The sequence below is a fragment of the Stegodyphus dumicola genome, chromosome 10, assembly GCF_044657685.1.
Source record: "Stegodyphus dumicola isolate Sdum_Otavi_A_Nest chromosome 10, ASM4465768v1".
Lineage (NCBI taxonomy): Eukaryota > Metazoa > Arthropoda > Arachnida > Araneae > Eresidae > Stegodyphus > Stegodyphus dumicola.
The window spans coordinates 41,813,793-41,833,467 of NC_140777.1; the positions used below are offsets into that span (position 1 = coordinate 41,813,793).

A 19,675-nucleotide genomic window follows, 5' to 3' on the forward strand; every position below is an offset into this window, starting at 1 on the left:
ATACCTCTTTTTTTTTTAGCTCAGACGGCTATTCATTTCATTTTGGTATTTTGCGTCATTCACTCTAAAACGTGTTACGCTTTCACATTTTTGCCACCAATCCCTGCATTATATTCAAAGATATTAAATAATGAAGAATCTGCATGAATGTATGTATGTTTCTTGCATTGTGGAAAAAAAAGGTTACCTAGAAACTCCACTCGAATATGGGCATCTGGAAGCCCAATTTTGGAATTTGTCGTAGCACCTATTTCGTATTTTGTAAAACTTTAACGAATTTTTGATTAAAAAACTCAACGATTTCAAAGTGAGTAATGGCAACTGTGTACAAGGGGAAAAAAAAAATATTTTTATCTCCAGCATGCGAGAATGTGTATTGGAAATTCGAAAGATATGCTCTTTTTAAATATCTTATGTTATTGCTGTTGAATTGAATTTTATTAAGTGTGAAGAACATGATATTTAATAAATAAAGGTAACACACAAAACATTAAAAAAACGTCCCTTTGGGCATAATATAAAATCTGAAAGCTTTCAGATTTATTATTTTTATTATTATTATTTCTTTATTTTCCCCCCTAAAACATTTCTGGCTTTTTGCTGTTTCAGAAATGGTAGGGGTCATATTTTGGGGGATTTTAGACCTTGCAACTTGGAAAGTTTAGAAGGATTTGAAGGCAAGATTTATAGATCCACGATTCTAGAAGATTTTATAAAAATGGGACAAGATGAAAAATGTCTTCATGGTATTAACACGTAATGGATGTATTTTACAGAAAATTTGTGATGAATTTCTTACTTTTTGGAGAATTTTTGGAAGAACAATGAAAACATAATATTTGAATGTTTTACTTGGGATACTAGAAGTAATTTTTTAAACATGTTTTACCTTCCCTTTATTTGCACTCCTTTTCACTAGGCACAAACGTTAAAAATATCATAAATATTTCTAATTTTATCACATGGACAGGCATTTATGAAAAGGAATTTTTATAGTAATAAAGAAAATAAAAACTGACAATTTAAAAGATTCGCTGTATATGTGTCAATGTATCATACATTGAACTCACGCTAGGCATTTTCCCTCTAGACGCTTTCTCTGTTGGATCACAAGTTCTGCTACCTAAAGCCTTCCAAAATTCTGCTCCCAGTGCTTGTCTTAAACTCTAAAAGTTTTGTCATTTATTGCTCGGTATGTCACTAAATTCTAAAAATTCTCTGTAACCGCCCCATACTATATATAATTTCATATTTTTTCTGAATGTTCATATTACTAAAGAAATAAAATTAGCAGCTTTTTATATACATTCTAAAAGCATTTAGTTTTTTAGAATAACAGAAATCTTTAAATAAATCCAAAATTCTAAAATGAAAAGGAAATGTATTGAAGTAAAATACTGAATACATAAAGAGAAATAAAATTATTCTTCAAAGATATGTACAGTTATTATTATGTATATTAATCAGTTGTTTATAATTTCAGCTTTTACTATAATTTTCCCTTTCCTTTTTCCCACCAGAATGCAAATCATTTAGGTAGTTTTTAAACTGAGGTTTTTGGATTATAAGACAGTATTTCTGGCTTCTGCTTGCACGCTTCATTAGTTCTTGCCAGCTGTGATAATTTGCAATTATTTGTCTTTGATCATACGGTGATAGAGTTACTGAGCCAATTTAGATCAAAATTAAATTGTATAGTCTCTGACTACTAGTCGACATTTTTAGTTTGAATTGGAATGTTCCTGTTTAATTACATCACCACGAGCTGTAGTGTATTTTGCTAGCATAGGAACATGCCTTTATGTCCTAAGTTCTTTTTAAATAAGAGATGTATTTAAACCTTTATCCGACTGTGTAGTTACTTTCAGACATAATGATAATTTGCTTCATGTCTGTCAGGTTTTTGTGCTATTTAACTTTTACCAGATCAAAGAAAACAAGAGCTTGACAAGTTAGGAGATAAAGCATACGAAAACTAATGGGTACACTGGTTTGCATATTGAAACAAATTTCTAATCGTTCGATAAGATGCTTAAAGAGAAGGAAATTAATATCAGTCAGTCAAAATGTCTGGGAAAGCTTCAAATAAAAAAGACGCATACATATTTTGTCGAGTGTTGTTGCTACAAAATACACTACAAAGTCTGAGATCCAGACTCATTGGGACTTCAGGAATTCCGAATTTGAGATTTTTCCAGATATTAGATCATCAGTTTAAATATAGTAAGATGGCATGTAGAAATTATAAAATTAAAAATATCACATTGTGATTTATGAAAGTATGAAGCATTTATGATCTAAAGGAAAAAAAAAAAGCTTATATTTATTTTTTACTTTATTAAACATTTCTTTCAATGTAAGTTGTTTAACTTGCTTCATTTTTTGTTCTAATACTTTCTTTTTAATTCGGTAGACAGACACAATTTCTTGTTTAGTTACATTGTTGAAGTCTTGTAATTGCTGTGTCGAAAATTCCAACTATCTTGTCAATCGAAATTTTTCCATTTTCAGTAACTTCTCTGTCACTTTCTTCACTACTGTTAGCAATATTTTCTGGATCTAGAACCATACCACAGATTTTGCCATCCATTAATTGATTGATGATTGAAGAAAGAGTATTGCCATTACAATGAAAAACTTCTTTTATACAATCAAAAGTCGTTAATCCGGACTCGTCGGGACTTCGGCGATTCCGGATTATCGATTTTTCTGGATTATAGATCATCAGTTTAAATCTGGTAAGATGGCATGCAGAAATTATAAAATTAAAAACATGAAACCGTAATTTATAAAATAAAGAACAATTATGATCTAAAGGGTATCAAAATTTATAAAAAGAAAAAGCTTAATATTTATTTTTTTACTTTATTAAACATTTCTTTCAATGTAAGTTGTTTAAGTTGCTTCGTTTTATGTGATAATACTTTCTCTTTAACCCTTTGCGGCTCAGTGTTCCACTACATGGAACACCCAAATTGAATCACTTCTGAAACCTTTAAATTCAACCGTAAATAGATAAAAATGCCTTTATCATATACTTTGAACTTTTCTTTTTAAACAGTAAATAGCAGCATATCACAAGGATACACAAAATTTTCATTTATTATGTGTTATTAAAATCCACTTTTTTCAAGTAATTTTTCTCTATTTTTTTAATGATATAAAAAATTTTATTTGGAAAAAATAATTAGGCATAATTTTGCTGGCTGTACTCCAAATTATTTGTTCTATATTTTTTTTAATCTTTCATACAAAAACCATATGCAGAATCATTGAATGAAACCAGGTGTTCCATTAGCGGGAACACTGCACCTTTAGCAATCTCATGCTGTTACGAATCAGAACATCTGTGCTTAGGAGAGAACATCCGTTGTTTACGTTATGAATTCAAACAAAGCAGTATTGAGGGGTGAGGTGTGTTTTGTGTTATGAAAGCCCTAATATTGGCATCTCGAATTTTTGGGGAGTAGTTTTTAGGCGGGAATTTTATTAGTAGCTTGACTCATCTTTACTTAGACCAGCGCGAATTTTTTGCTGTCGCATTTTAGTCTCATTTCCATTTATTTTCAATAATTGTGTAGATATTTTTCGTGTATGTATATATTATAGGCTTATTTTTCTTTATTGTTAACATTAATCGTAGTTAAATTTTTTATTATTAATTTTCCATAAATGGCGCGGAGAGGTCTAACTCTTTCCGTAAATTTGTAAATATTTTTGTATATAGGACTTGTGTATATAGATATTTATCTCATTTATCCGTATATATTCAAGAATATTGTGTATATCCAGGAAACCATGTATACAGCCATAATACAGAGTTTTTTCTTTCTTATACAAACGCTTCTACTCATTTTCGTGCTTCACTGCAATGCTCGCTTAGTCGCACTTTTAAAAGCTCTGGCGGTGCAGTGTTCCACCTCATGAAACACCCACAGAATTAAAACAGTAAGTGCAATTTTTACAAAATTTTACCTGTATACTCCTTTAGGACGAAATAGACTGCATACAACTTTTTTTGTTGAAATTCCGATGTTAACGGATATTGCGCCGCAAAGGGTTAATTCTATAAACAGACATAATTTCTTGCTCAGTTACAAAGTTCCGCTGTTCAAGTCCTATAATTGCTGTGTCGAGAATACCGACTAATTTGTCAATCGAAATTTTTTCGTTTTCAATAACCTCTGTGTCACTTTCTTCACTATCAGAAGCTAATTATAATGACGAGGAATTTGATTTAAATCATATCAAAGACGGAGTACATCAAGATGAAATACTTCATTTAGTAAGGAATTATAAGCCAAATAAAATAAAAACATCTGCTCTGAAGATAAGGGTAGTGTTGACAGATCAACTTCCAATTCATTGCGCGCCGCTGCGTCCCTCTCCGGCCACCGCTGCAGAGCAGCGTGAAATTGATAAACAGATTTTGGAATGGTTAGATACACAAAGGATATGCCTTTATCCATTTTTTGCAGCAATTCCACTTTTTGTTTAATGGACTTCAAAACATACTTTCGCTTTGTAGATCCTTTACATATTAGTAAATATATATCGGAAATTCTATTTGACATAATCAAAAGTTCAAGCTTACTTTTATAAAATTGCTCTAACAGTCTGCAAAAAATAATAAGCCGGATCCAATTCGAAAATTAAGGAACAACACAATCTGCAACATTAACTGAATTAGATAATTTTAGCTTAGCTTATACCGACCGTTATACATTAAACGCGCATGCTAAACATATTATGCGCATGCGCACACGCATATTCGCAGCCATAAAGGTCTTATGCGCATGCCTCAATGCAGCGCATGCGCAGAAAGTTTGTAGCTTTGAGGTCCGAATTATAGATCATTTCAGATTATGGGTGTTCGAATTAATGACTTTTGACTGTATTGTCTTCATTTATTACCACTTCTTCACACTTCTTTACAAAATATGTTAATTGGAAAATTTTACTTTGGTTTGCAATATCTGAAAACCTTTAAAATTTGTGGCTATCATCATCAAATTTAGCTATCGTTCACTATACATATTTGAATATGTGTCATGAGATTGGCGACTAATGACAAGTGGTTCCCTAAATTTTATCTTGCTTCTATTGCGCACTGAGATAATTGAGCTTGAATTGTATTAGTTATTTATTATACTTATGTCTATTTCTTGCACATGCTTAAGGCTTATATGAGCTCTGAATAATTAAATTCCCACATATACTTAAGACTTATTGAGGGCCGGGGCTAGATATCTTATCACTTGATGCAGTCTCTGTGGGTCCTAAATTCTGCTGCCAAGCACCTCCCTTTGTCTTCGCTAAATTCTGCCTCCTGATGCAGCCGTACGAGCAGTGGTGCTGGTTCTGGGTTTATGTGACAGTTATTCTTAATTCAAATAGCACTAAATGTAATCATTTGGCCTATGAGTATCATTTACAAAATCTATTTTTAGCATATAGAAAGAAATTTTTGTTAAATTTTGTTCATTTTTCTTAGTGCATTAACTTAAATCTGTAATCATTGACAAGTGTAATGTCAACATAAGAGGTTTCCATACTCTTTGTTATTCATTTACTAATATAAAAAAAAATGTTTAGGCATCGCTGCCTGAGTCATTACTCAATTTGTCATGTGTTGATAAAAATACGGTGATGAAAGTAAAATGTAATAAATAATGATTTGCCAGGTTGACGTCAGAGATATAAAATATTAGCAGGTGTAAAATCAACTGTGTTTCTATGTAAAATGTTTCTGTTTGAGATATATGCCAAGCATATACGCAGCTACAAAGCCAAATTATTGATCACACAAATTTTTGCTAAAATGATTGTTTCTTTAATAACAAGGTATTTTATTAAGTGAAATTAAGAATCGGAATTCTCAGCATGATTTGTTACGGGGAAAACTATCAAATGTGCTTGTGTAAAGCAAAAAACAAATTCCTAAAAAAATTTCTGTTATTGCGTTTAAGGTCCGAATTTTAGATCATTCCATATATTGGGCGTCCAGATCTTGGACTTTGTACTATATAAATGTTTTGTAGCTTTTAATGTGTAATTATTCTAATATCATTTAAGAATCAGTGTCATAAATTATATGTATTTTAAACTGTGAAATGGTATTAGACTGTGATTTTAATAGTGCTTTTATTAATAAATATAATTAATAAATATAATAATTTCCAAGTGTAAAAAATGTGTATGAACCCTGAGGCTCCAAACTCTTTTTAACTCCAAACAAATTTCACTCCTTGAGAATGAGTTTGTTTATAAAGTGAAAGATCATAAGGTGGGGATCTTCTGTATGATACATTATTTACACTGCAATTCTTAAAAAGTAATTGTTTTAGATATATTAAATGTACTGTTTTATAAACTATCTAAAAAATATTTTTTCTGATATTCGTTACAGATTTTTCATTTATATATTTAAGTCTTTGTAAAATTTACTCTATAATTTAAAAGTTATTGTGTATTTTTATAATTGTATGCCAGTTTATTATTTTTAATATTTTATATGTAGATATGTTGCCAAAAGTACTGCTTCCTTCTTTGGTCTTGATGAAGAAACAGAACATAACAGTTATCAAAGATGGACCGAAAGGAGAAGAAGGTTGCTGAGTAAAAGATGGGGAGAACTAAAGGTTAGTTTCCTTAATATTATAATGAAATAAATACAGAAGATTGACTTAATGTTTAAAAATTTAATCAGATCTGTATTGCTTTATTGAATTTTAATTATTAGCGGGTTGTTAAGCTGTTATTTTATGTATATGGACATACAAAATTGTAGACTAATATCATGTTTCATTTCAGATTTGAAAATAAAGTTAATTTTCAGTTAGTTTAGTTGGGCTAAAATGTTGTTTTAATTTTTTTTTTTTTTTTTTTAGAAATGACAAAAGAGAGTATTCTTCTTTTTAAGGGACTGATAAGTAGTGTGTATAAGTAGTGACTGTGCTTGCAGTAATTTGTAAAGTTTGTAAACTTACTGATTTTACAAACAAATTATTACAAGCACACTTTTAATATTGATAAAGATTAATTTAATGTATGCTGTAAAATGCTGTAGAAATATTTTATAAATAAAGGTATTTTTGCACTGTTAAGTATCAGTCAGTGTCATCAATGTGTTATTAAGCTTCAAGAAAAAATGATTAAATCATATTTTAAATGCATTATGTATGCTGGTGAATTGATCATAATTAATGATAATCATCATTATAATATTGGCTGGAAAAATGTGTTGTTCCAGTCAATGTTTCTAAGAAGTTGATTAGGCAATAAATTTGCATATTGTAAATAGAAGTGCTATATAGGTATTTCTCACAAACATTATGAACATAGGAGTATTAGCCCAGCATTCTAAAGATCTGCAAAAAAAATTTAGATCTGTACTTGTATGAAAGGAAATGGAGAATGTAAATAATGTTTAGAAAATTTCTTCTATGTAGTCAGTTTTAACTTTTCATGTTCTGGGCTGGACTCACCTATGTGGAGTCTCAATGTTAGAGAAAATTATCACTCCACCAAAATTTTGGTCTTGGGACAAGGGTGAGGTTATCTGCAAATTTATTTTATTTCAGTAAAATATTGAGTAACTTTTCATTGATGCATTGTAAAGACTAAAAAAAGTGGAATATTTTGACAAATCAATAATTGTAACACTTTTCTTTCTGCTAGGTTCTTAACCTTTTGAATGCAAATTCCCCAATTGCTTTTTGACTACATATTTTTTTTTTCAGATTATTGCTCCCAAAAGCTGTCCTCTATTTTATGTTTTGTATAATAACAATTTCATTTTATTTTGGTAAAAGTGTGCAGTTTGTTTTAAACATACTTTCTTGTTTTCTTTGATTTAATTAAGATCAAGGATGCATGCTTTGTAGGACATTCTGCAGAACATTTTTAAATAATTTTGACTTTTACACAAAGTTTGTGTAATCTTTGGTGTCATCATTCTTTTATTCATAGTTCCTTGAAAAATTCGTCACACTTAATGGTTCTTTTTATCTGAATGCAGATTGTTTGTTGAATAAGTCTTAGTGTTCGAATGTAGGCAGCTGGTGTATCTAGAGTTTTGAATTGCTTTGTTAACCCAAATCTGATGTCCTGTTTCGTATTTTGGTAATTTAGCAAGTGCTTTGATTTTTGAATCCCTGATTGTACTAAACGTAGTTCATTATGGGGAATCTTTTCCTTCACATCCTTGCTGTCTCAGAGCAGAAATGCTAGGTAGATAGTATAAAACTAGCTTGAAGACCCAACAAGAATGATTTTGTTGAAGTCGCTTTTCACCTCTTAGTGATATTCAGGAATTGAGATTGTGTTCTTTCTAGGAATTTTACATTTATACATTTATTTGATATTATTGCTTATTTTTTTACTGTTATCTTGATTAATTTACCACAGGATAGCAAAATGTGTTTTACAGGTATTAAACTAAAAGGATAGTCTGATAATTAACACTCTGTGTCATCAACTCCTTTCTTTCAATTGAAATCTGTAGATGTCTGTATTATTATAGTAGTGAGGTATTACAAAAGGATCGTATTACAAAAGGCAGATTTACAAAAGTCTCCTTCTGAATGCTAAAGCAAAGTGTAAATTGTTAACGACTTTTTTAAAATCCTTAGTCCTTTTTTAAACATGACCTGCTAGAAAAGGACAATGTCTAATTATAACAATTATATTAGTAGAGAAATCTTATGGAAGTAAAATATAGATATAGATGCACAATAAATTGTTTGTTTTCCTTTCATTGTTATTATATTAGTAATGAATATCATCATTTGTAAAAATTTGAAAATTTCTTCGAAAATATTTTGAGTGCTCTGCTTTTATCAACATATCAGATTAGTGTATTTTTACCTAATGTAACATTCTTCTGATACATGCTTAGTGTTCACAATGAGGGGAAATAAATGATGATTTAAAAAATATTCTTAAGTATATTTTACTTTTTTATTTTCAAAGAAGCAATAATCTAGAGGCGTGACCTTCAGAACAGTATTAATTTTTTTAATCAACTAGAAGTGCCCAGACAGAACTTGCCCGGAAAATAACTCCATGTTTTATACAGTAAATCATATTTAAAGCATTGTCTGTAGTAGGTTTACAGTATGCATTTTAGATGTTAATCGGAAAAATTTTGCTGTTTGTGTTTTTTACATAATATGAAATAGCTTTATTATTATTATTATTATTATTATTATTTTGGAGAAGCACTTTTGCTTAAGTTGCATGTTTGCCATCAGTTTTAGGTATCTGTACGCAATTTTCTTTTGTTTTAAATGTCATATATGAAGACTTTTAAAAAATTTTATTTCAGAATGATGAAACAACACAATCGCTGGAAGATGTCTCTTGTTACCCTACTGTGCCTCAACAAGCTCAGTGCATTTCCCAACATCAACAGCCATCGGTTTCTCAGTTGCAGCCTTCTTCTGGAACTGATTCAATTGATGGACCAAGGAGGGTAGAAAGTGTAACGTCGCAAAACTCCTTATTGTTTCAAAAACATCGGAGGAAAGATTCAGCATATAAGATTATTGTTGACAGTCTTGGACTTATTACAACAGTATGTTTGTAGTTAAATATTACTTTAGTAAACAATAGGTGTCTTTTTTTATTATTATTTTTTCCTTCCTAGTTTCATGGAGTTTTGTTTATTTGTTTGCATCTAGTTTTTCTATATAAAATAAGCATGATTTTCATTTATTTTTCTATTTATCACCATTTTTATGCTGTGTTAAATTTCAATTTATTATTTGTAATGTAAGGGAAGTATGTTATTCTTAGACTGTAGTCAGAAGGTGTTCATCTCGGAAGTTTTGGCCAAGCCATTCAAACCATGCAGCTAATAGTTATGCAGCACCAAATGTAGATAATACATTTAGTGACGACCAACAAGATAATGGGCTTCCATCACAGCAGGTTTGTTTTTTTAATATAAATTTTATTCACTATAGCTGTGTTTTTTTTTAATAATTAGAAGTTTTAATATGTTTAGCTAATGATTGTGTATGCAACTTGTAACAAATTTAGTAACTAATATTTATGTTTGACTTTGTAGCAGTAATAATTGAGATAGAGGAAAATTTCAAAATATCATTACTTGATTAATAATGTATCTTTAATATATTTTCATTCTTAGGTAAAAATGTATAGTTTATTTAGATTAAGTTCTTATTTAATTGCTGTGTTATTTTGCACCCTCGTGTTTAATCAATGTTTTTGTGCAGTTTTTTTAATAGTAATATATTCTGCGAATAGAAAAATGAATTGATAAGAAAATTTCTGAATTTTGAAAAGATTTTATTCTACAAAAAATCCCACATCTGGGAACAGTTTTGTCTGTGCTCTGCAAGCAATGTTATTGCTTTACAAAATTTATGTGGTCCAATAAAGGCCAATTTTTAGTAATTTACTATGTAAAATGTGAAAACAAAACAACATTTTGTGTAATTAGGTTTCGATGTATGAAAGTCATTTGTCTATTCAGTCATTTGTGGGAAAATCGTAGATTGCTAAATTCATGAAGCTATGCAATCTGTTTTCTTTTCAGCCAGCCAATTGTACTTTTTACCTCCCTTTAACCATACATAGTTAAGGGAGGTAATATTTTTTATCCAAAAATTCAGTGGGGAGTTTTTTGTGAATAAGCATGAGTTAGGGTCCCCACAACATGCTTTTGATATTTCTACAATGATGTCTCTCTGTGTGCGTGACAATTTTTTTTAGTTCATGATAATGCTTATATCAAACTTCCAAAATTTCCCGTTTTCTGTGTTTATGCATTCTGTTTTCTGTTTCTGTTTTTATGCATTTGTGTAATGAATTTATTAGATGAGATAAGATTGGACAACTAGAAATTGTACTTAATTTGAAGCGCAGTTTTTAATGAAAAACTATATTAAAATATAATTCCAAATTTTCCAGTTTTAGTATTTTAAGACTTTTATATCAATAGAAACAACATACTAGATTTTAGCTAAAATTGATAAGTTGGGAGTGATACTTTACTTTAACAGATTCATGAAGCTAAAACAGCCCTGAACAGATTTTCATGAAAAAACATTTCAATATAATCCAAACTTTCTCATATATGGTATGCTCACTAACAGACATTGAAAATGCAACACCAAGAATGAATGGTCTGAAAATTATGCAAGTTTGAAGGTAGATGCACGTCATCAAGTTATCTGAATGATGTGAAATGTGCAGCTCTCCAGCGCACATTGAAGAGGATATAAGGGAAGGAACCCCGAAAATGTTTAGTTTTTGTACCATTATTTCTGCTACGGAAATCCTAAAATATTTGTTCTTGTCTCAGAGGACGCACGCAAGCAGAGAATGCTAGGCCATCATCAACGAAGGCAGTTCCATAAGATAGACGATTTTATGAGGGGAAAGTTGGTCCAGTTGGTAAATCTTAGCTGACACACATCTAGATGCATCCACAGTACACTGGCTGTGCTGATAGTGGTTTGGAACAAGGAAATGTGCCAAGTTCGAGGCACTCCAGAGCAGCCAGAATGATTTCGGCACATGTGAATTGATGCATCTGCCAACAAGCAATGGCATGCCCCTAATCCAATTCTACTACCATTCTGCAGCATATTCAAGACACTCTGAATATTCCCATATCGATCAGAACTATTTGCTGTCGATTGGTGGTGAGTGGCGTGCAGTCGTGGCATCTGTTAAGAAGACTGTCATTGACCCCACATCATAGACGCCAACATCTGCAATGGTGCCGGTCTCGTGCGATGTGGATGACAGAAAGGCACAGGATTGTGTTCTCAGATGAGTCATGCTTCTGTTTCTATAATGATAGTCACCGCATACGAGTATGACATCAAATGTGAAGACAGTTCCAATCCGGCAGCAGTTGTGGAACGTCCCACCGCATGACAATCCGGCATCATGGTTTGGGGTGCAATTACATATGATTCCAAGTCACCTCTAGTTTGTATTCAGGGCACTATGACAGCCAAATGATATGTGGATAATTTTGCTGCAGCCCCTGCCTTCAGAGTTTGCTCTAGTGCCCTTTATCAGCAGGATAATGCCCGACCACACACTGCTTGCATCAGTCAACGTGCTCTGCAAGTTGTACAGATGCTTCCCCGTCCACCGTTTTCTCCTGATCTCTCACCAATCGAACACATTTGGCATGTGATAGGACACCATTTGCAGACCCTGCCATTGCCGCATTTAGAAGATGAAAGTATGGCAAATGGGTGCCAGGGAATGGAGAGCCATTTCTCAAGACACCATCTATAGTCTCATTGACTCTGTACCTATACATGTTGCTTCATGTATCACCATCCAAGGTGGTTCTACAACCTACTAAGCCAATGCTGTTCTCACTCTGTATTATGCATATCATTTCAAAATAAAGATCACGTATTGTTTGTTGCTGTCCCTCTCTGTTTGCCGAGTTTCATTACTTTCTAACCACTTTTCTTGGTATTTTCAATGTAGGGTAGTGTAAAATTGGTAGTGTAATCTTTAATTAAAAACCAATTAAATTATATGTTATTCAACTGCCCAATAAAATAAAGTTTTTAATTAAAAAAAATAATTAAAAAAATAAATGGAAAAGCATTTCATTATGTTGATATGAATTCATTATGTTGATGCAAATTTAGAAAAAACAGCTTTTTACACATGGCCAATTATACATAGAAAAATATAATACTAAATTTTGTATCACGAGTTGTTCCACTGATTGGAACAACAAGTTAAATATTTTTTACAAATTATTAACTGGAACTGATACTTTATTTAAAGTGTGTTGCTATTTAAAACATGAATTGGTGGGAGGCCATGTGTTGGCCACATTATTATTTTTTTGTTTTGCCAATATTTTCTCGTGCCAAGTGTTGTGTGTCTTTTTTTAATGTCTTTACAACTATTTCTCTTCAACTGCTTTTTCGTTTAAATAGTTTATATATATATACAATGTTGAATGATCTAAAATTCACTTAGTTCGAAAACAAGTTTTCTAATACTTGCACAATAGCTGCAAAGTAAGATAATAATTTATTTACTAAAGAAATATTGATTATATTATCTCCTAATACAAATTTAGTAGACGTATCAAAAAAGAGGGAACCCATATGTTGGAAGTTTAATTCCAAAAATTGTGTTTTAAAGTAACTTGAATGTAAATTATGAAAGAATCGTTTTATGGGGACTTGAATTTAAATCATGAATATCAAAATTTCGAACTTTGAAAAAAATTAAAAACAAGTAATTATTGCTAATGATTGAAAATTAATTGACTTTTCAAGGGGAACAAACCAACTCCCGTTCAATGAACAATAATTAATAAATGCAAAAGTTGTTTAGTCTTTTACTCAAGTAAGAATGATGATGCCAAACTGGCAAATAAAAGTTAGGCCAAAATTGTAGTTCCATTAAGTGATGGGATTTATATCCAAAGTAGAGTACCAAAGAACTCATTTTGAATGAAGCATTTTCGCTAATACAAGATTCTTTATAAATTTTGAGTGAAAATTTACAAAATACTTGAGTAAATGTCCCCCGACACCTTCGCTTTTATGCATGTTATTTCAAGATTATTTTTATAAAAATAAACAGTTGTAATCTTAATTGGAATTATGAAATAGAACTCGAAATAATTGAAATAAACATGAGAAAATTAAGAAACATATGTATTTTATGACTTAGGATTTACCAAAAGATGAACTGGTTACTTGCTCTTTTAATAAACAGATATTCTGCACCCACCCCCACACCCCCGTCTGAAAAAATAAAAGAAGAATATTTTGTTTCGATAACCATCTTGTGAAATAAAAATGTGACTTTTAATTCACATTTTGTTTGTGTTTATGCACCAAAATGTTTGTGCAACCTTTGTTCATGCTGGAAGGTAGATAGAGATGTTCGAACACAAACATGATTTGATGGATCATGGATCCTTTTCATTACTGTCATATGATTCATTTACTTATGGTGTCCATCTGTTTAGTTTTGCAAACCAAAGCTTGCTTCAAATAAATTACAGCACAGTGATTCATTCGAATCATTGCATGAAAGAAATATATGCCATCCTTTGTTATCTCCTCCTACCATTAAAATCAAGGAATGCGACAAAATTGTAAAAATTGATCAAAACTTATTCACACACACACACAAAAAGTATTGTAGGCTGTAGGTATTTTTCTGCTGCAGCGGTTTTTGGAGGATTTTATCATGCAATAAAAATATATCCTTGTTGATGTTCCATTTCATTTAGTATTGAACCAAAGATATGGGGAAAGAAATGAGCTAAAATGTGCCAAAAATGTGTGGTATGTCTTTAATAGAAAAGTTCCCATTTTTTTTTTTATTTTATTTGAAAACAAATATGTTGACCAAAACACTGTTATTGAGTTTTATAAAATATCTTTTTGTTCCAGTTATTCCCAGATGCTAGTCAGCTTGTTGATGATGTGTTTTTTGAGCAACAGCCCTCTAATTCTACAGAAGCTCAAAGTCAAAATGACAAACTTTTGGCTGCAAGGTTGTATCTGCCACAGACACAAGGGACATCTGATGTAGTAGATACTGTGGATTCTGTTGCTAGGTAATTTGTTATGCCTGATGAAAAAATTATATTATATTAATTTTCACTTACATGTTAAGTAATTCTAAATTCTTTTAATAGACCAGGCAGTCAAACGTGGCATCATTCATCTCCTCAAGTAGAACTTCCTAGTTCAAATGTGGGGATGAAACGTATTTGGAATAAAGTATGTAAATAAAATATAACTTTAACTATCATTAGTTTTGGTACAATTATTAAGAACTTTTCCTTTGGTTGATTTGTAATAATTTTAATATATTTATTAAGTGCAGAAAAATATTATGTCATCTTCAAGAGGCTCAGCTTATCATTGTTTGGGGTCAGTGCTGCCTCTTTTTCATAATTTTTAGAGACTGATACAAATTTTCAAAATATCAATCAATGGGAAGCTATTGCATGATTTTCCTTTATGATATTTAATTTTATTGACTATCTGATCAAATGTTTATAGTCTTAAAAATGGTAGCAACCTCAAATTTAACATTTTGCTTTAAATGAATTTGGCAAAATACTATGCTGCATGTTTTAAATTGTGCATATACTCTTTTAATCTATGAGATGCTATTAAAAAAAAGTATTGGGAATGAAAGTTGGTAAAAAAATAGCAAATTATGCCACTTACAGATTTTAAATTTAATCTCCTTCAGAATAGTTACTTTCTAAAATCATGGACATTCAGCATTACTTCCACTATTTGAAGCATGCCTAAAACTTTTTGGGGAAACAGGTAGTAAACAGCTGCCTTTTTATGTTCTGCTGGATTTCCCTAACATCTCGAAGTCACTGTTCTTTCAAGCAGGATTTGATTTCTGAAAAGAGAGATGTCTGAAAGTTACTGGGATAGAGCTAGTGGGTGTTGAACATGGCAAATTTTGTACTAAGCTGAAACTTGATGCACAACCTGACTTGAATTCGCTCATACATGCTTATGGAGTAGCATTCATTAGGCACTCGTATTTCTTTTATGATGAATTATACATCTCTCTCTTACTACAACATTTCAGGGTTGTACTATTTGATTAAGTGGAATATATTCATGATGAACAGTGCCCATGTAGTCAACGAAAACAGTTAAAAGCATCTTTGCTTTGCATCAACTTCATGCTTGTTGGAAATTTAGATCCTTTACTGTGACTTTACCGCTTGGCCTTAGTCTTACCAAGCCTTAGTCTATAAATTCATAGCTATAGATTGTGATATATCACTTGTTATGTCCTTGCTATATTGTTTCAAAAAGTTTTAGTATTTTCAGTGCAGCAAAGAAAACTGTGCATATCTGAAACACAGTTTTCTTTTTGGTCCTCCAAAAACAGTTCTGCCAGAAAGTTCAAAGAAAGACATCTCATACCCAAATCTTCGGGTCCACCAGCAGCCGAGCGGTAAAGTCACCGAACACCGGTAGCTCAGTCCAAGGTTCGAATCCAACAGTTGAACTGGCTGCATGGGCATTTTCATGGTTTTTCCCCATGTGTAACGTGTATACGAGCCAATTTTTCTTAGAAAGTTCTCCATGAAGGCATCCCTCACCTCAGGCAGATAGCCCTTGAGGCTTTGCTGTAATTACATACACCAATACACCATACCCAAATCTTCAGTATGAATGGACTGAACTGAACCAAAACTAATGCTAAAGTCCTCTTGTATTTTATGGTTGGTGTTTTGACTGTTTTACTATACAGCTGCATACTCATTTTTGATTATTTCTCTACTTTTCTGGTTATAGGTCTTCGAGGACATTTGTAACTTTCAACACTTTCTCTGCCATCTCAGAAACATTTGAACAGCTTATAAATTCACTTGGAACTAGTACACTACTTCCCACACATTTTCTGCAACTCTGAATGAGTCATTGCACAAATACTAAGCTTTTAACATTTTGATGCAGATTTTCTGGTTACATCATAGCCATAGTGAGTGTGATGACATTGCATTAAACAAGTTGTATTAAGCATGCCATCTAAATAGGCAGTTAGTTAAGAGACATAATATAAAGCCCATGTGCAGTATGATCAGAGGTTGATTGTTGCAAGCAGCTTCATTCCGCATTCATTCATTCATTCTAGGAATTTTATAAGCATTTTTTTTTTCTCATTATTTGCAGGTTTTATTGGTTACCAAAGTGACAAGATAAAACTGCTGCCAAGTTTAGACATCCCTTGCTCCCCTACTAATTAAAAAAATAAACTTTAAGAAAAGGAAATTTTATTAAAAGTATTAAAAAAACTTTAATTTACTTCTTAAAATGCAAATTATTGCATAAAAAAACTTGTAATTTATGGTCTGAAATCAACTTCAGCAGTTTATCATTGTCAGCAATGTGATTTTTGAAGCAGCACACCTGTTGCCCGGTGCAAAGATCCTTTCTTTCCCTTGCATAGTTCCTGTGTTTATATGTAACTTGATTTCATGTCCATTTTTGGAAATTTGGGTGGATAATAAAATATTCTTTTCTTGAAAGAATGCAATAGCTTCATTTCACTTGATGGTAATTTGCATAATTTTATATCTGGGGGTGGGGAGATTTCTTACCAATTCAAAAAAATGATTTCACAATTCTTATTATTTAGTTTTAATTTCAAGTTTGAGTTTACTGTAGTATTTGCTGATAAACACTGTCAAACTTGGCAATTTAATGCGAGTTGCTAGTATAAACTGACAAATACCTTTTTTTTTTTTTTTTTCCCTTCTGAATATGTACACTGTGCAAAAAAAAAAAAAAAAAAAAAAAAAAAAAAAAAAAAGAGGGGTACAGTTCTATATCTCTCGTTCTACTGGGCCAATTGGCAAAATTGAAATTGCTTTTTTCATGTCTTGAAAACATTACTTAGGATATAGATTAGATTTATATGTAGCATTATTCTAACATGGGTATTTTGACACAAAATCGGACTTTTTCTGAAATAACATACCAATTTTTCTCATATTTTGATTCCACAACTCAAATTATGCCTAAATATTAAATTTTGTAAAATTTGGCGCGAAATTAATGGAGTAATTCAAAAATTTATCTTGCTACAATTTTTTTGGTTTGCACCAAGAATAATTCACGTGGCAAACTTCTTAATATTAGGCAACCAATTTTACTTTCCCTTCCATTATGCCGAGCAGAAAAAAAGGCACCTCGTTCCTGCCTTTTTACATTGTGCATGAGCAGGAAAAAATTCACATCGTTCCTACTTTCAAATAATTTTAGCAAAATGTCTAAACCATATTTGATGTTTTATCACTTTCAACAAATATCCCAAATTTCAAAATGTGCCAATATATAAATTCACGTATATCTTCAGAAATTTTGAATAGAAAACTGTAATTTGTTGCAGGTATGCTTAGAAATACGTCTTCTTTAAGGTGGTGGTAAAAATTTTATAGATTATAATTCAAAATGTTTTTGAAAAATTTATAAAAATTATTTAAAAATACAAATTTTAAAAATAAATTGTAAAAGGTAGGCAAATTTTATTTGGAATAAACCTAAATTTCGAAATGTGAAAGGAAGAATCAAATAAGTTTTGTTAAAAAAAGAGAGAGAATAATAAATACATACAGAATTCAATCAGCATTGTGAACTCAAATATTTAGAACTACTTTTCTAAAAACTGCTCGTGTGATTTATACAAAACTTGGTAGTTTGGCATAATTTGAGTCGTAGAATTCAAATATGGAAAACATTTGGTATGTTATTTCAGAAAAAGTCTGATTTTGTGTCAAAATACCTATATTAGAACAATACTATATATAAATCTAATACATATCCTAAGTCACGCTTTCGAAACATGAAAACGCAAGTTGAATTCATCAATCAGCCCAGTAGAACGGGAGATATAGAACTGTCTCCCCCCTTTTTTTGCACAGTGTACAGTACGAAGTCCAAAATCCAGTCATCCAGTGTTCTGGAATGACAAACTACTAACTACTAATGACAACCTACAAACTACTAACTAACTAACTAAATAAAATAAGATAAAGTAATAAAAAAAATTCTCCACCTCTTGCAAAGTCTAGGAAGGGAGAATATAATATCTAACAAAAGGAGGCACGGTACTTACCTACTATTGCAAGTGTTTTAGCTCAATTTGGTAATTTTTTAAGGATGAAAATGTAAAAGTTACTTAGCATGTACAAGTTGGTGGTTTTCACGCATTCCTTTTTAGAAAGATTCCCAAACCTTTGATATTTATAATAAGTGTGGTAAACAATATCAACATAGGAAAAGAAAACTTATTTTAACAATTTAAAATACGAATTTGAATTATTAAATAAGGATTAGCTCATACATTAAAAAAGGCACATTCTTCTTAGTATCTTTCTGTACCTCCCCCCCCCCCCCCCCCCCGTTATTCTGCTCCCAAAGTACATGGCGATCTGTTTTCACTTAAAAAAAATCAGAGAATTGCGGAAACTTGGCTTCATGCAATCTTCAGCAACAGCAGTTATCTAGAAAATGCATTTCCATTTTGTTCCCTTTGGAACATTTTCTGCAAAATTCTGTATTACTGCTGAAATTTTACCATAGTTTCTTCCATTGCTGGTGGATTCCACAAGCTAATATTTTAAAACAAATTTTAAGGAAAAAAATATCATGGTGTATAAAAACCATTGGAATTTAGACAACAACAAAATAAAACACTCATGAAAATGGCACTGTTGCTTGATTGAAATGATTGTTATGAGCATGGTTGCCAGAGTTTGGTTTCTGAAAGTCTAGTAGTTCTAAGATGGTTGCGATAGTTCGTAAGTACCAGAGGCACGTGTGCCATAAATGTGATTTTTCTTGTGTCTAACTGAAATTCCTGCATGTCACTTTAAAGAGTCGCATCATAGCCAATGACAATTCATTAATTGATGTTCTTTTGTTGTAAGCCAGGATCACATGTTCAGCCCTTGAGTGGCTGTGGAGGGTCAACAATTTTCTGTCTGACCAAACAGTAAAAGTAGTCCCAATGTTACCTGTTTATGTGTCAGCTTATTATACTTAAACTAATGATGTAAATCCGGAAAGTTCTAAGGTCATAAAAATCCCAACAATTTCGGATCTCAGACTGTATTGTATGATTGATATTTCTAATTGTGCTAAATATG

General features: G+C 31.4%; 1 protein-coding gene across 2 annotated transcripts in view; it reads left to right on the plus strand.

Annotated features, from left to right (window-relative positions):
• rho-5 (rhomboid-5) overlaps positions 1 to 19,675 on the plus strand; it is an 81,370-nt gene that overhangs the window by 26,956 nt on the left and 34,739 nt on the right. For both annotated transcript variants that reach the window (XM_035368204.2, XM_035368205.2), the window contains exons 4-8: positions 6,521 to 6,641; positions 9,329 to 9,577; positions 9,799 to 9,933; positions 14,430 to 14,596; positions 14,678 to 14,762. In XM_035368204.2, the coding sequence (XP_035224095.1) occupies positions 6,521 to 6,641; positions 9,329 to 9,577; positions 9,799 to 9,933; positions 14,430 to 14,596; positions 14,678 to 14,762 (757 nt within the window). The remainder of the gene's footprint in view (positions 1 to 6,520; positions 6,642 to 9,328; positions 9,578 to 9,798; positions 9,934 to 14,429; positions 14,597 to 14,677; positions 14,763 to 19,675) is intronic.